The sequence below is a fragment of the Rhea pennata genome, chromosome 1 (assembly GCF_028389875.1).
Source record: "Rhea pennata isolate bPtePen1 chromosome 1, bPtePen1.pri, whole genome shotgun sequence".
Classification (NCBI taxonomy): Eukaryota; Metazoa; Chordata; class Aves; order Rheiformes; family Rheidae; genus Rhea; species Rhea pennata.
The window spans coordinates 59,280,204-59,295,768 of NC_084663.1; the positions used below are offsets into that span (position 1 = coordinate 59,280,204).

General features: G+C 43.0%; 2 protein-coding genes across 3 annotated transcripts in view; one reads left to right on the forward strand and one right to left on the reverse strand.

Annotated features, from left to right (window-relative positions):
* Positions 1-4,026, reverse strand: part of TIMP3 (TIMP metallopeptidase inhibitor 3) — a 40,271-nt gene extending 36,245 nt beyond the window's left edge. The window contains exon 1 of the mRNA XM_062588938.1: positions 3,589-4,026. Within this exon, the coding sequence (XP_062444922.1) occupies positions 3,589-3,709 (121 nt within the window). The 5' untranslated portion in view covers positions 3,710-4,026. The remainder of the gene's footprint in view (positions 1-3,588) is intronic.
* SYN3 (synapsin III) overlaps positions 1-15,565 on the forward strand; it is a 183,536-nt gene that overhangs the window by 87,912 nt on the left and 80,059 nt on the right. The gene's annotated exons all lie outside the window — the stretch shown is intronic.

Genomic DNA, 15,565 nt, shown 5'->3' on the forward strand with positions numbered 1-15,565 from the left:
CCTGAAAAAAAGGACAAACAAGCCCTTTTCATGTCAGCTATGTCCAGCTGGAAATGTCACAGCTTTACTCTAATGAACAAAGCACACATGTTGTCCGTTCTTTCAAAAGGTCTCTTAATTCAAACAAAAAAAAATATTCACATCTGGAAGAGGTCATAGGCAGGGGGCGGGAATGGAGGAAGCAAAGTTCAGACGGCAAGTCATAGCAATTGCTGTTTGTCTTGCTGTTTGTCTAATTATTGTGCTGCCTGTTCTGACACTTACTGATCCAGTAAAAGAAAGAAAATCAAGGAGTTAAAAGGCAATTTTATTATTGATTGATCTCAGAATGCCATGATGAGACACACCTCTTCACTTTTGCTCCATTCATCATGCTGGAATACTTTGGCTGAGTGAAAAGACCTCTTGTGGTGAATGATCTGACAGTACTTTCTCTTCTCCTTTTTTTTTAAATAAAGAAAATATATTGTTGCGCATGGAGTCCAAGCTTCCCTTAGAAAACCATAACCTTCACTTTAACATTCAAAGGACATATGGACCTAAAAGCCTGCCTCTTCCAACAAGTTTCTTCCAGCATCACTTTCTGAAAAGATTAAAACCTTTTAATAACTGCAGAGTTGGAAGGCTGTCTCAAATTGAGCTATAGGGAAAAAAAGAATTCTAGTTGTTTAGTGACACCTTATTAAAGGAGAACAGCATAAATTTAAGAGTGGGAATTCACTGCCTAGGCACCAAGGACCAACAATAAGAGTGTGCATTTTATTCTTAAACTTCCTTCAGCACACAGTGTTTCTGAAAAAGAGGAATATTTCCTAGATTGCCACCTAGCTAGTTAATTTCTTGTATTGTTTTGGGAGCAGTTTTAAAAAAACTCTTACTCCAGCCCTTACTGCATTAACTGCTGACAAAATACCAGCTCAGAAGGGAGGAGTTTCAAGAGCGATAAAAACTTACTGCCAAGTTCTTTTCTTCCCCACAATGTGTTTTATAACGCAGCATGTAGTTTAGTCTGTCTAAACACTGCACTAGTACACTGCCATCAGTTTCCATGGAGATGATTAACTCCTCAGTAGCCAGGAAATTTTAGCATGCTTTTTGCCGTTTCAGCACATGAAGAACATGACACCAGCTATTAAAATTGGCCTGCAGGAACACTACATTTTCCAGACAATTCTGGCAAATGCAAGGATTTACTTTTGCTTTACACCGTCACACAGAGCTGTGGTATTAACCTAACTTGCATTTAAGTCATCTACTAGCATGAACTGATTTTTCCCCTTGTGCTTCTCTTGAGCATTACTGTGATGTCTAAAGGCACAACAACTCCAGTGACATGAACTTTTTAACATTTTTAAACGACTTCGAGGCATAAGTGAGATATAACAAAGATTAAGTGAGTGGGGATTAAGTGAGAAGAGACGAAGGAGATGACTTTGAATTCAATCAGAAATCTTGATTAGAAAACAGAAGCGTCTTGCCCTGTAGTTCAGGAGCACTGCTATATGAAGCTTCATTGCTTACCAGACTCACAGTCACCGATGTTTCTGGCAAAAACACATACAGTGTGTATTTGTGACAAAATAAAGCAACAAAATAAACTTTAATTCCATTTTAAGAAGTTGAATGAAACTGAAAACTACCTCAATCTAGTATAACCTGACCTAAACAGAGCAAGAAAGGAAGTAGAAGTACACCTTCTTCCAGAATGCAGCAAATGAAGGTCACATGCAGTCATCAGCTTTATCTGTGGAAAAACTGGTTTCTCTGTTTCCATAGAAAGGACAATCACCCTGGCACTTGTCATTTAGGTGGCACACTTACTGACTCAAACTAAGAAAATGGCAGTAATAAATGTCTTCAACAGAACTGTTAAACAGTGTAGTTTCCTGGAAGGATTCTCTAGTATAAAACTATTTTATAAACATTTTCCAGGCTATCACTGAGGCACTGTAACCTTCCCAGCACTTTTAACATGTAATGTTTTTTTTGGCATTCAAGAGCAGATATACTATATAAACTAGACATGAATAACCAGTCATAACTGCAGTTTTTGTAGAGAAAAGTTAAAGGCAAGAGAGAGATTTTTTTGCCAGTAAGCTTGGCTAGCTTTAAAGAGCCATAGTAAGGGTGTTCTGCTGCAGCATTATTTTCTGCTCAGCTTGCATAGCACTTGCCATGTGAACTTCTTTGCAGACTTCATTTGGAGTCAGCAAAGCATGGGCATCAGCAGCGCTAAGTCTCCTAACCCCCTTGACATTGTGCTGAAACAATCTATAGAGGCACAACAAGACTTGATTCATACAGTCCACTCAGGACAGCCAATGTGACAGTGTGTATCTACCATTATATGGACATCTACCCAGCAGTAACTTAAAAGACACCACTAATTAATTGCATATACATTGCCACAGGACACTTGCCAAACAGTAATGGAATTTGGTTAACTAGCCTTGGCTGCAAACAAACCAAAAAACCTAAGACTAGGTCTCCATCATCTATTCCTCTGAGATATTTCAGGTGTTCCCCTTGTCCCATTTCTAAAGTTAGCAAAGATACGTAACTGCTGAAGCCTGTAACAGAGAACATCAGCAAGGATCCAATAAAAATATTTCAATAAAAGTAAGAGCATGTTCACACAGTATCCCCCAAAGCTGCAGAAATCACAACATAACATGCAAGAAATGTGGAAACACTTGTTACCTGCTTCTGCAGCCCTTCCCAAAGTTACAGGCACAGCACCACAAGCCTATGTGAGCTGCACCTTCCAGTCCTGACCGCCACAGGCAGTTTCCTGGCTTGAGAGAACTTGTTCTTATCTTTTTCCCCTATTATTTAATTGGCAACAGGTTGTGGAGGACATTTTGGCTGCCCACACCTTCAATTTTGTTTTTGTCTTGCTGTAGGAAACCAGCCACTCTTACAATTATGGATTTCTTCAAAGTACACGCCACTTGTTTTTCTTGGAGAGGCTGCTGCCCAGTGTTAATTCCCGCAGCCCTTCCCACTCGCTGCTCTTCCTTCAGGAGGGCTGGGAGGACACTGCCACCACGCATTTCTTCTCTTATTAACAGGGATGTGTGAGGCAACTACAAACCTATACATACGTTGAGGGCTCAGGTCATCCTTCACTGGCTCAATCCTCCCCACCTCGGTTTCCACTGGATTACTTAGTGCTTTTATGACAAGGTGTTTAATTGTGGTAGCAAAGCAGGCAGCTGGGAGCCCAATGCTTTGCGGGCAGGACACGTGTCCCTCACCATTGCACAGCAGCACCGAGGTGACATTTTAGGGAAGTGAGGGGTGTGTGTCCCCCTCTCACCCCCCCCCCCCCAGCCTCCCCCGTCCCATCCACGTGAGGAAAAAAATAAAGTAAGAGATGTCGAACAGCGGCCGCAGCCCAGCAGCTCCCGGTGCCCCCTCACGCCCTCGCAGAACTTTCTAGACGGCGGCGCGCGGCACCGCCCCGTGCGAGGCGGGATCCGGCTCCGCCGCAGGGAGCCCCCCAGCCCCGGGCAGCGGGACAAGCACCTCGGCTCGGCTCGGCCATCGCCTCCTTGCCTAAGGAGGTGAGGGCAGGCAGCAACTTACCGATGTCGGAGTTGCAGAAAGCGTCCTGCGGGTGGATGGGGACACAAGTGCAAGCCTCCACCACCAAGTCCCGCAGGTTCCAGCTGCAGAGGAACACGAGGAAGCTCAGCCACGCCGTCATGCTGCCCGCGACGTGCCTCCTCGCTTCTGCAAGTGGGCAAGAGGGGAGCTGCTGCTGCTTGCTGCTCCAGCTACTGCTCTTTTTCTGTTTGTTTGCTTGGCTGACTTTAACTCTCGCTTCCTAACAGCCCGTGCGCTGCGCCTCCCTCTTTGCACTGTCTCTCGCTCGCTCGCTCGGGCAGCGCAGCCTTGGCGGGACGGTGCGAGCTGAACAGCACAGCAGGTCCGAGGCTCCCAGCGGGCGCGCAGTACCAATGCGATACGAGGCTGCGCTGCACCGCTGCGGGCCGGTGCGCGGAGTTATAGCCTCGATCGCGCCCTCTCGGGCTCCGGGGGCGCCGCCGCCCCCGACCAATGGGAGCCCCGCATTACCTCATCGGCGGGGAGAGGCCAGCGGGCCGGGGCGGGGCCGCGGACAGGGCTTCAGCGCCTTATAGGGAATAGTGCGGGGAGAGCGCGCGCGGGCGGCGGTTGGTCGGACGGTTGATCGAGCGCCGCGCGCACGCAGCTCAGGTAGCCGGGAGCGCTGAGACATCTCCGTCCTAGTCCCCAGCCGAAATGCTGCTAGAGGCTGAAACCTTTACAAAGCAGGTTTCATCCCCGGGGTATCTGCGAGTACCTTTGCGAGGCCGCGGGTGCCCTCAGGGCTCTGGCTCGAGGGGTGACCTTCCGCGCTCCTCTGTGGCAAGGGCAGATGCAGAGAGGCGCCTCGAAAACACACCGGGTTTGTCTTTGCTTGAAAACCCTGGACTGTTTCCCTCGAAACGATCTTAGCTAGCTGTAAGCTGATTTTAAATTGGAGGAGATAAAAGGAAATAATGTTTTTAATGGCTTTCAGAAAGTGATCAGAAAACACATGGGGAATATAGAGTGTTGTTTCTTTCCGTCTTTTGATAAGCAATGAAAAAGGAATGGAGGAAAAGAAGGGCAAGACCTTGCTGAACTGTAAACCAGGATTTCATACTGTGGTTTTTAATCCTGCTCAAATGCTCCTTGTTCTGTCAACCCCACCACCCATCACTTCCCCTTCGCAAGACTTTCAGAAAGCAAGGGGTCATAAACTGCTGAAACTAAGCTGGAAAAAGCAGTGTCATATCTACCCAGGCACTCCCAACATTTAATCTCAGAGTATATTTTAGCAGTGCAGCTTTAGTGGAATTTATAGAAAAGTCTTGTTTGTTTTGCTTTCCCTTATCCCCTTTTGGAACTGTAAATTTCTATCAGCTGTAGAAATGTAAATGTTATAGTAGAGCTGGGACCGTAAGGAAGGAGATTGCCAGCTGCAAGATACAGACAGCCCTATTATCCTGCAAAGGGAACTGTGGGGGGGGGGTGATTAATCGTAGTATCAAACCAGTGTATACAATGTCAGAGTACTTTCTGTAGGGTTTACAAGACTTAAGCATGTCTAGTTATAAATTATGCTGGTATTAAAGGCTGGGGACCAGCTGTCCTAAATTTCTAAATAGTCAGCTAAGTCTTTAGATTTACAATTCTGCTCCATCTCGGTGAAGCACAATCTGCCTACACCTTTTCTTTAATTGTACAGTCCATATAAAATTAAAATCTCTATCTTATGAAAATGCAGACTTTTATTTAGAATATCAGTATGCAAAAGCTTCAAAATCGGTGTTGCTAGTAAAGATCAAGGTTACAATGCTAGTATTAGAAAATGCAGGTTTTTATTCTTGCTGTGACACAGACAACCAGTGTAACAGCTTAGTCTCCCTGTACCTTCAATCTGGTAATGGTAATGGGTCTGGTAATTTCTGAAATGGGATAACAGTGATGGGAGCTTCCTAGCACACAGGAATGTATGTTACTGAATGCACTAAAGAGTTAGATGGTGTTAAGGTGATAATGGGTTATACAAGTAGATATGATGCAGGGTACTAAATAGAATATTCAATCTAGACACTTTAGTACCTGACTACTCTGGCTCCAAATTGCATATGAGAAACTCCATACAAAAACTAGCTAGATATTTTTACTCTCCAGCGAAGGTACTAGAACTGAAGCTGAATTCATCAGGCTGAACTGTGCTTTCAATCTTACTGGGTGTGAACAAGGAACAACTCCACTGACCTCAGCAGAATAACACAGAAGAAAAAGTGTCTGGCACTTTATTTTGTTGTTGTTGTTGTCATAAAAGTTTGATATCACAAATATCATGATACACCTGGTCTATCAGCATCTCGGGTATAAATCTGAGAGAGGTGAAGTTACTCCATAACTTGACATTGGTGTCAGTAAGAGAGAGTTTGGCCCACATACAACTAGATTCTAATCACAGCTCCAGCACCACCTCCCTTTGTTCTCTGGCGAAGCAGCTCCTCTAAGTTTCTTCATCTCTGTAATAACACCTTCCTTGGGTGTTCTGAGGACTAATGAGCTGAACACTTTGTAATAGGTTTTGAAGATATTGGATGCTAAGTGTTAAGAGTGACTATAATATTCAGAGGTAGGACACGTTCAGTGGAAACAGGAACAAATTGAAAAACAAAACTTCTTGTCACCTCCTTAGTTTCTGAAAAGGGAAATGAAAGGGACTAGAAGTTACTGAAGTTATTTAGGTCTCTTGAAGGCCTGGAAGTAACTTTGGTTTACAGTGAGACTGACCAAGTTTAATAAAGTAACACCAAGCTTGCACTGAGTACCACATTTGGTACATTTTTCAAATATAACCCAGAGAAGTAATCTTTCCTGGAAGTTACTTTCCAGGAATGCCACAGATTGATCTAGTGGCAGGGCAGAGCACATCTGTTTGGAAGGGATGGTGTTCACACTATCTTTGTGTCAAGGATTACAACTGTATAACATACCACAATCTGAGAGGTGGTCCAGAAACTTTTAAACTTATGTATTAGCATTTCCTGGAGTAATAGTACCTGTGTTCGATCAGTTAGGATCTTGCTGATTCACTTGTTTTTTTGACACATAGTGGTTTTTTTTTATTAAGAGATGACCTTCTCTATGGCAGTATGGATGCAGGTATTTCAGCCAGGACTGGATACTATACAATACTAACAACATTTTATTTGTTTCTTAAAGGTACATTTCATAGACAGAAAGCAGAGTGCTTTATTTTTGTAAATTACAGGTAAATAATAGGAAAGCTAGGTCTGGCTAGCCTTCACTTTGAGACCTATCAGTAAAGGACACTCTGGAAGAGCCAGGCAAGGGGTCTGATTGTCTATTTGTATGAGAAAAAATTGATATAGGGTCAAAGTAACACAGAAAGTCAATGGAGGAACTGAAAGGAAAACTCCATCTGAATTCTTGCTTAGAACTCTATGCCCTGTCTGTGTGGGAGAAACTGCAAAGGGAAAAAAATAAATCAGCATTCAGCTCCTTTCCCTAGATAAAACTTTAAGCCTTTTTGGGCCATGAAAAGTTATAGTAGAAAAAAAAAAGAACAAATAAAGACCTTGATCTTCATATGAGAAAATTAGAGTTCACATTTGGTTTATGTCACCAAATGAAGAAATCTATGTTATTTCAGTCTTCCACCAAGAACACACTGTTGAACACAATTAAGGATCTCTCTGCTTTACTGAGCAGCCACACCACTTCATGCTCTGATCTTGTCGGTCCCGCAAGCTAAGCATGACTGGGCTGGGTCAACAGTTAGTGTGAAAATTCCCAGGGAAAGCCATGTCCTGCAGGTGCTGTTGACTGAGTAAAGTGTCCTTCTTTCCTCAGTCTTGCATGAATGTGTTGAGACAGTGCTAGGGGGCACTGCACTGCAAGAGATGGTTGCGTTTCATGTGAGTGAAGCTAGGTTCACTACAGGAACTGAAGAACCCACTCTTTGCAAGAGGAGGAATGTGAAACTGCCTTGGTTAAATTTCAAGTGAGATTACTACCTTCTGTCTCCATAAATTCTCACTGTGATTTATAGCAGGGGCATGTTAAGAGTATCATTTTCCTTCTGCAAGCGCTGCTTGTTGCTGGAAAGGACCGTGTGATTTGTACATCCCAGAGCTGCAGTGCCTGTGGTTAAAACCCTTTAGGATGCTGCTGCAAGAGGTGGAAGATGTTGCTGTAAATGAACTAAAGGGGTACTCGCTTCTCTTCTGATCACCTTTCACAACAAAATGTGAGGGAGACAAGGCAGTGGCAGAAAGCTGCTTCTGAAATAACAAAAGCATATGAATGTAATTAGTACAGAAGAGCTTAATCAAACTACAGGAACTGCTAGTCAAAGAAAGAACAAAAGACAGGCAAGCAGGCTAAATTCTCCACTCCCCTCCCCCCCAAAAAAATGACACATGTAGGGGCTAAAAACACTCCAGCTCCTCACCAGACCTCAGCTCTCTTAAACTAGGCAAGGCATGAGTGAAGTCAGGAGACTCCAGCCTGCAGTTCAGTCAGTCCTGCCACCTCCATGAACAATACATTAATTTAAAATGCTTCTGAAGTATGGGCATTTTTTCATTTTAACTTTTCCACAGTAACTTCACTTGATTCATGAGCATGGAGTCTTGCCATTAGCATTCTAAATTGTTCAGCTGCCAAGTTGTTTAAAAGCTCCTTCTTGTCCTAAAAACTTCTTGGAGATCTTCTTATCTTTTACACCAGATCAGCATCAAACCCTTAGGAGATATCATCATTTTTCTGCTTTTATACAACAGTTGACAAAGGATAGCCTTTCTGAGCTGTCTAATGTACGTTTTTTGTAATGTTCTCATGTGCATTGTAGGGCAGTAAACCCTACTGGAGCAGTCTTGTGTTCTGTTAGCAAAAGATTCTCTGATTTCCTGATTATCTGCTGCTTTTTTGTATAGAACAGATTAACTGTGTTTTCTGTCACTATCCTTCAATAAGACTTTGTTTTGTTTAAAAATTTCATATTTACTATGATTTATGTGTGTAAAAGTGGCTGGAAAAAACTATCCTCTTAATTCCTTCCTTATACTAGTGATCTTCATATGCTACTTATAATAAGAAAAATGTTTCTTTGAAAATCTCTTTGATTCTCTATATAGTTTGAAAATTTTCATTTGATCTCCTTCTTTGAGGCTGCAAAGGAATTATGTCACCTTCCTGTCTGCAAGCCAGACACAGGTAACCCTCTATCCCATTCCCAAGTTTTAAATTACTGATCGGCCATTAAACCTTCATCAGCTCTAACGGTTTAGGTTTAATCCTCAAGGATCCTTTACAGATTGTACATACTGACAGCACCCAGTCTGGAAATAGACCACAGGTACCATGTGTTACCAGCAATATTATACAATAAAGGAGTTTAGAATATGAAATCTTCCTCTCAGTAGTGTGGAGATCCTCCAGTCAGGCTGTGTTGTGGCATCAGCTGCAGAAGGGCAACAAGGAAATGTCTTTTAGCAGCCTTATCAAGCTGAAAATGTTTGCTGCACATGACTGAGCTCTTTGGCCCAAATCCAGGAAAACACTAAGGCACATGTTCAACTTTAAGCACATAAGATGCTCTACTGAAGTCAACAGAACCATTTACATGCATAAAGTTAAATGTAAGCTTAAGTGCATTTCTGGATCAGGGCCAAAGGGCTCAGTACCATGCAAGGTTCAAGCCAGGAGGCTGTGATTAGATGATCTGACAAGAGCTGGGGGGGTGGTTTCGTGGTTTGCTTGGTTTTACCTGCTTGTGCCTCATTCTAAGCAATTAATTTTTTCTCATTTTTGTTTATAACAAGTTTTTCCATTTCTCTTGCTGTGTTTTCATGTTGCTGTGGCCATTCCCAAATTGGAGTTTTGTTTTTCTTTCTAAACCCTTCTAAACTGCATAAATAGTTTTAAGTAGCTGAACAAAGAGATTTCAAATAGATGAAGTGCTTCAAATGGTAATAAGAGCTGGTGTTCCCAGAGCTTTGGAGACTGGCACTAAGCAGAGGAGAGAGTGAGAGCAACTGAAAATCACTTTTCTGTTGTTCCTTTGTATGAACTGGTTTCTGGCTTATGCAATGCACAGTAATTAAAATGACTGGAATGCCTTACATATTTAAGAGAGCTTTAAGGCGGCTCTGTGGCACTGTGGCCAGTAGAGTTCATGAGCAGATTCATAAATGTAATCAAGATTTGACATTTCTATCAGCATAACTTGAAGTAAACATTATCTTTGTAGAGACCTGGGGAGGGAAGCTTGAGGAAGAAGGGGTAGACACAGAAAAGCAATAACAGCTGGTCCCTGGATCAATTCCATGAACACCTATGCGGGAGGTTCTGCACAGTCCTTTCTTTGGGTGAGATGAGAGGCTGAAGGTCAGGGTGGTCATCAAAGATCTCATTGTTTTCTTTCACTGTAGGCTTAATCTCTTGCCCCAATTAAAGTTTGGGAATGTTTCCTACCTCCTCACTGTAATATCAGTTACTCAGAGTGCTTCCTGCTATGTACTGTGCTACAAATATCTCTTCCCATGAGAGAGGCTTTGCATTTGAGTACCAGCCACTGCAGTTGTTGGGTGTTTTTGTGGGGGTCCAAATACCGCCCCCACATAATGTTTATAAGGCAGTCTGCTCACAGCAGGTTGCTCTCCTTGTAATGGGATTTACTCTGTTTGGCAGTGGTAAGGGGCATCTTATTACTTTTCAGTCCTTTCAGCACAGTCCAGAATTTCATTCTCCTATTTTCCATTTTTTGCCATTGAAGGTGCTGGGAAATGGTGTGAGGAGAGGGCACTGCATCCCTGTTCTTCTCTCACGGGGTGGCCAGACTTCTTGCAGTGATGTTCAGCCATGGGGGAGCAGGGGAGCTGAATTCAGCTTCTCTTGGTGTGGGATCTGATTGGCCTGAGATCATGACCCTTCTGGCAAGCACACTGAGCAGCCAGATCTTTCTTCCATCACATCCCTGCCTCTCACCAGCCTTCTGTGGATACTGACTGAGCCCATTCCCTGATCTCCCAGCATAGCCCATCTTCTGTTCTACACACTGAAGGACACTGCGCAGGATACAGTGGCTCCACAACCCTGTGTGAATATACGGAGATAGAGATAGAGATAGATCACAAGCAGAAGTCAGTGATTCTGTATCTCCAGTTGCCCTCTTAGACCATTCTGAGTGTCAGCTGAGGCTACCAGAAATGCAGTCTCTCTGTACACAGTAAGCCAGTCAGCCCCTAGAAGGTGCCAGTTGTTTTAAAGCACATTAAAATCCATTAAAATCTTCCAAACTCACCATACCTGTGAAAGACAGATGAGGAGTACCAGGGAGCTAACATCCCTCTTTTTGTTACATTAATTATGAGTCTAGAAACTATGTCAGGCTATAAGGTCTAAAGGAAGGATCTTCTCTTTATTTGCAGAACGGGTGCAGCTACAGGAGAAGTTACTGTCTCTTGCCTCTCCCTGCGCACCTGCAAAAACTTTTTCAGAAAGAGTAAGTCACTCGCTTCATCCCTATAGTCCAGCTGTTACTTGCTTCTCACCTGAAACTATGAACAAAAGTGTTAGTTACAAGAATGGTCTCTAATGATGAGGATAGCGTCCCAGCAGGAAATAAACTCAGTGATTCCCATCAAGCTTGTCACCACATGGGTGTCAAAAGCTAGAGGCAGTCCCTGTGCATGGAGATCCCAGCAGAGATGATTGCCTTGGTACAGGATTTTTTAAAATATAATTTGGGTTTTTCAATGCTTTTGTTCCGGTATTCCCAAACTGTTGCTGTATTCTAAAGAGCAGCAGGCTTCCTCAGTTACAGCAGAGCCCTCCCCCACAGACCCACAGTCTAGGGCAGTAGAAACTGGGAGATTTCTGGTGTGAAGTTTCAAGGACAGATCTCTTTCTTCTCTGGAGCAAAAGGCAGCATTTCTGTTTTTTCACTGTTTTGGAATTTTCCTCCATAAATCTTTGCATATAATGTGAGACAAAAGATGACAAGATGGTAGGTATGTACCCTGGAGTGTGGATTCTGTCATTTGTTCATTATCTTGCTCTTCCTGAGCAAAGAGTGATACGTTCATTAAAGGACATTTTCAGGTCTGCACTGTGACTTCCATACCTAGTGTATTAATGTTAGGAGTGAAAAGATTAGTGTTTGATTTAGCACAGATGTGTGAAAATATTGTGAAAACAGCATTTTTTCTCCACTGAAGACAGAGTGAAAAATACAGACCCTACTCCCCTTTCTTTTAATCAGAAGCCCTGAATTGTCTCTTAGTTGTGATTCTCTATGTGCTTCTGTGGGGTGTTTCAATGGGAGACACAAAGGTACTGAAAGACGTCACAGTTTAATTACAGAACCTTTCTGTTCATTTATCAGAATAGCCACAGTTTCCATTTCATTGCGAGTGATAACAGGTATTGTGCAGTAGGAGTTAAACTGTAACTAGATATAGCATGGCTGGAGGTGAAGCCAAGACAAAAAGGAACAGAAAAAATTTCCTCTGTTTTCCTTCTGCCCTGAATGAAAGTATTTTTACCAGGGACTGTGGGCCTGGGATTATGATCCCATGCTTTACTAGCAGAGGCTTAAAAAAGCAGTGTCATACACTGGCAGAGTTCAAATCCTTTCAATTTTCAACCTAGTTCATAGCAAAAGTGGCATATGACATACAGTTGAGATGCTCTTCTGAAGGGAAAGCATACAGTGTGGGTAGATGCATTTGCACCCTACTGGTGCTAGCCAGAAAAAGCTTCAGATGCATAGAAGAGGCAGCAATGAGGACTACCCCAGCTGGCAGGACTCATGAAGGTGATGAATGTTTGTATGGTTTATGCAACCCAGTAGTTGAGATACGAAGGTATCACAGCCCTGAACACAAAAATACCTCTGTGTAGCTCTGCTCTTAGTAATAGTGCCACCAAATCTCCCCAGAATGTTGGCCAGGGGTTCAGCATTAGCACAAGTATATTGCTGTAGGAACCTTGGACTGCTCCAGGGTAGCAGCTCCTCACAACTGCTAAGAGTTGAGCAGCCAGAGAGGTACGGAACATTTCTAGTGGAAGTAGATGTCCAACACTAGTCCAGCACTACCCATTCTCCTACCATCATCTCCACATATATAGTGACTGGCATTTCTGTGGCTGGCAGGTGGCTGGGGGATTGTTCCTCAACACAGCTCCTGTTTTTCCCATCTCCCAGGGTCTGCAAGTGTGATTTTAAGCAGTGCTTGAAACAAACTGCAGGAAGAGGTTGAGCTCCCACCACACCAGCCAAGGAGGAAGAAGGACTCTCCCTAGACACCTAGCTGAGAAGCCCGGGGAAGTGTTCTCAATTTATAGGTTCTGCAGTATACAAGAGCAATCTGCAGTTTTGCTCATGGGATGCTTCACAGAAAACAACAGACAAAGAGTTTCTACCAACAGAGAAGTGGTTCTCCTGCAGACTTTCCCTTGCACCTGACAGTAGGAAAATCAGACATTTTCATTTTAGCAGTATCTTCATGTTCTGTAAATTTCAACTGAGCATTTTTTAACTGAAGTCTTGCTCCCTCTTTTCTCAATTCAAGTTCAGTGGAACCATCCTTACTCCAGTGAATGGGAAGAACAAGGAAAAATAGTCTACCCATTGCAGACAAACCCTTAGAGCAGCTAGAATGGAAGACGTTGATCTCTTTTACCTTACGGTATAACTATAGGAAAACCTTCCAGAATTGCTGCAATTCTCTCTTCCACTGTAGTTCAAATTAAACGATTGCTGGATCTATTTCTCCCGCCACTAGTTACATAAAGTCACCTTTTGTCTCAGGAATTTATTCTGCTGAAGAAGCAGCACCATCAAAAAGAAAACAGAACTGTTCCATGGAGGAAAAAAGAACAAGCTAGGAAGAGAAATTGTTACTTCATTTAAAACTGGTTTGCAGAAGCAGAATAAACTTTCACCACTGAACATCCTATATAATGTCAGCTTTGCCTAGAGGAACACGTGTAACATTAGCTGTGCATGGCTGTAAGCAAATAGCACCCAAGTTGGCTTGAAAACGCAAAATCTTATTTCCAGTGAATGCAAGAGCATTTCTTTTTTTTTTCTCTGTAGAGATACAACCTAGCTTCTCAACTAAGACAATGCCTCCAACTTACCTAAGGTGTTTCCACATGTATTAATAAGAGTGCTTTAAATAGTCAAGATTTGTCTCCTGAAACTAAAGTCAGAAACATAGGCACACATAGCCATTCACTTTGATTTTGAGAAGAGGCTTCTGAGAATAGGAAGGAGAGAAGCTGATGCTGCAAAAAAACTTACTCCATTGGGCATTGCTAGGAAGAAGGAGAGAGGGCAGCTTTTAAAGCCATGCCTATGGCTGCATGTAAGGGATAGTTCTCAAAGGAGTCCCTTAATCAGATTCTGCAAAAGAAACGCTGTCTCTCTGTAATTCACTCTGTGTCTTATTCTAAGGCCATATGCTCTGGTCACGTGAAGATTTACAGTCTCAAATTTACTGGCCTCTGAAAACCTAAAAGAATTATGCAAGAAATCGTGGTAACTGAGGCCTCACACAGCCGTGCTTTCTAAAGACTGCTTCTAGCTCAATTTAGGACCCCTCTAGGGTTTTGTAAGCCCTTTTTGGGATGAGGAAAGAGGAGAAAAGAGGGGGAGCTGCTGATCATTGCCATATGTGAGAAACATCCCTGTCTGCACGTGGGTGTGAACGTTCATGTTATCACAAAGGCTGAGCTCAGATAGGCCCCCCTCTTTCCTGTTTGCAGTCAGCAACTTGCTGCTGGATCAGGAATCCTATATCACATTGTAGTGAAGTTACAAAAGAGGAAAATGATGGCCAGTGGAGGGGCAAGGAGGGGGGGAACTCCTCTTAAAAAGCTGTGTAGGATATCTGGGTGGGGATGTGAGCCAGAAGTCCTTAGAGGCAGCAGAATAAGTGGGAGTTTAGCAAACAACCATTTTCTTTCTTTGACTAGCGTTCCTCAGAGACCTCTGTACTCAAGTTCTCAGAGCTAATTTTAGCTTTTTGTGGCTAGCCTGTTCCTAATGTCCCTTTCCTATCTCTCACACACACTGAACCTTGAGATACTCTCTGTGGGCTGACAGATGACGTGAAAACCTCTAATCTGCAGGTCAAATATCAAAAATGAAGTGGGATCAGGGAAACTGGAAGCACCATTTGCTTTCTTCCAAATAAGGGAGATATATTCATATTAGAAGTTCTTAGCATACCAAGTTTGCATTTTTTAAAAGTGTATGAGGGGAATGACTTATTCTTGAAAATTTTATGGTAACCACCACAGATTTTATCATCTCATGGACACTGGCTTTCCTATGCAGACTATGACTGAGATGCTTTCATTATTTATTGGCACTGCTGTCTGTAGCTAGACCAAAACCACATTGTCACAAGTACTGTACTCATATGTGACAGGCATGAGTCCTTGCCAAATAGCATACGGTACATGTTAGGGAGGGCTGAAAAGAAATACAAAGACAATAACACTTACGATGCCATGTGGGAATGAGCTTGCAGCAGATGGTGTTCACATTTTGTGGGTTCAATGTTCATGGAAGTCTGAGTCTCACCTGCTTTACACTCCTATTCTGATAAAACACTGGCATTCTGATGTGATGCCAGTGTTTTATCATCCACAGACTTGCCATATAGTTAAGTCTGGTGTCTAGAGGTATCACAGGATACAGACAGGAAGGAAAAAGTTTTGGGGTGACTGTTCTTATTTTAACCAATTTTTTCCCATACACTAGAGTAACAGATGAGACTGTTCCTTCCCTTAAGTATCTTGTGGATTTCTTCTCCTGATCTCCTTTCCTGTCCACACATTAATCTGCAGAGGATGCTCAGCAGGCCCAATGCATAGGATGCTCAGCAGGCCCAATGCATATACTCAGAGTCATGTGCATTGGAGCATATGGGCCCTTAAGGGATCTGCAATAGAAGCCAGCTCCACTCTGTAAAAAAAAAACTAAGTCTAG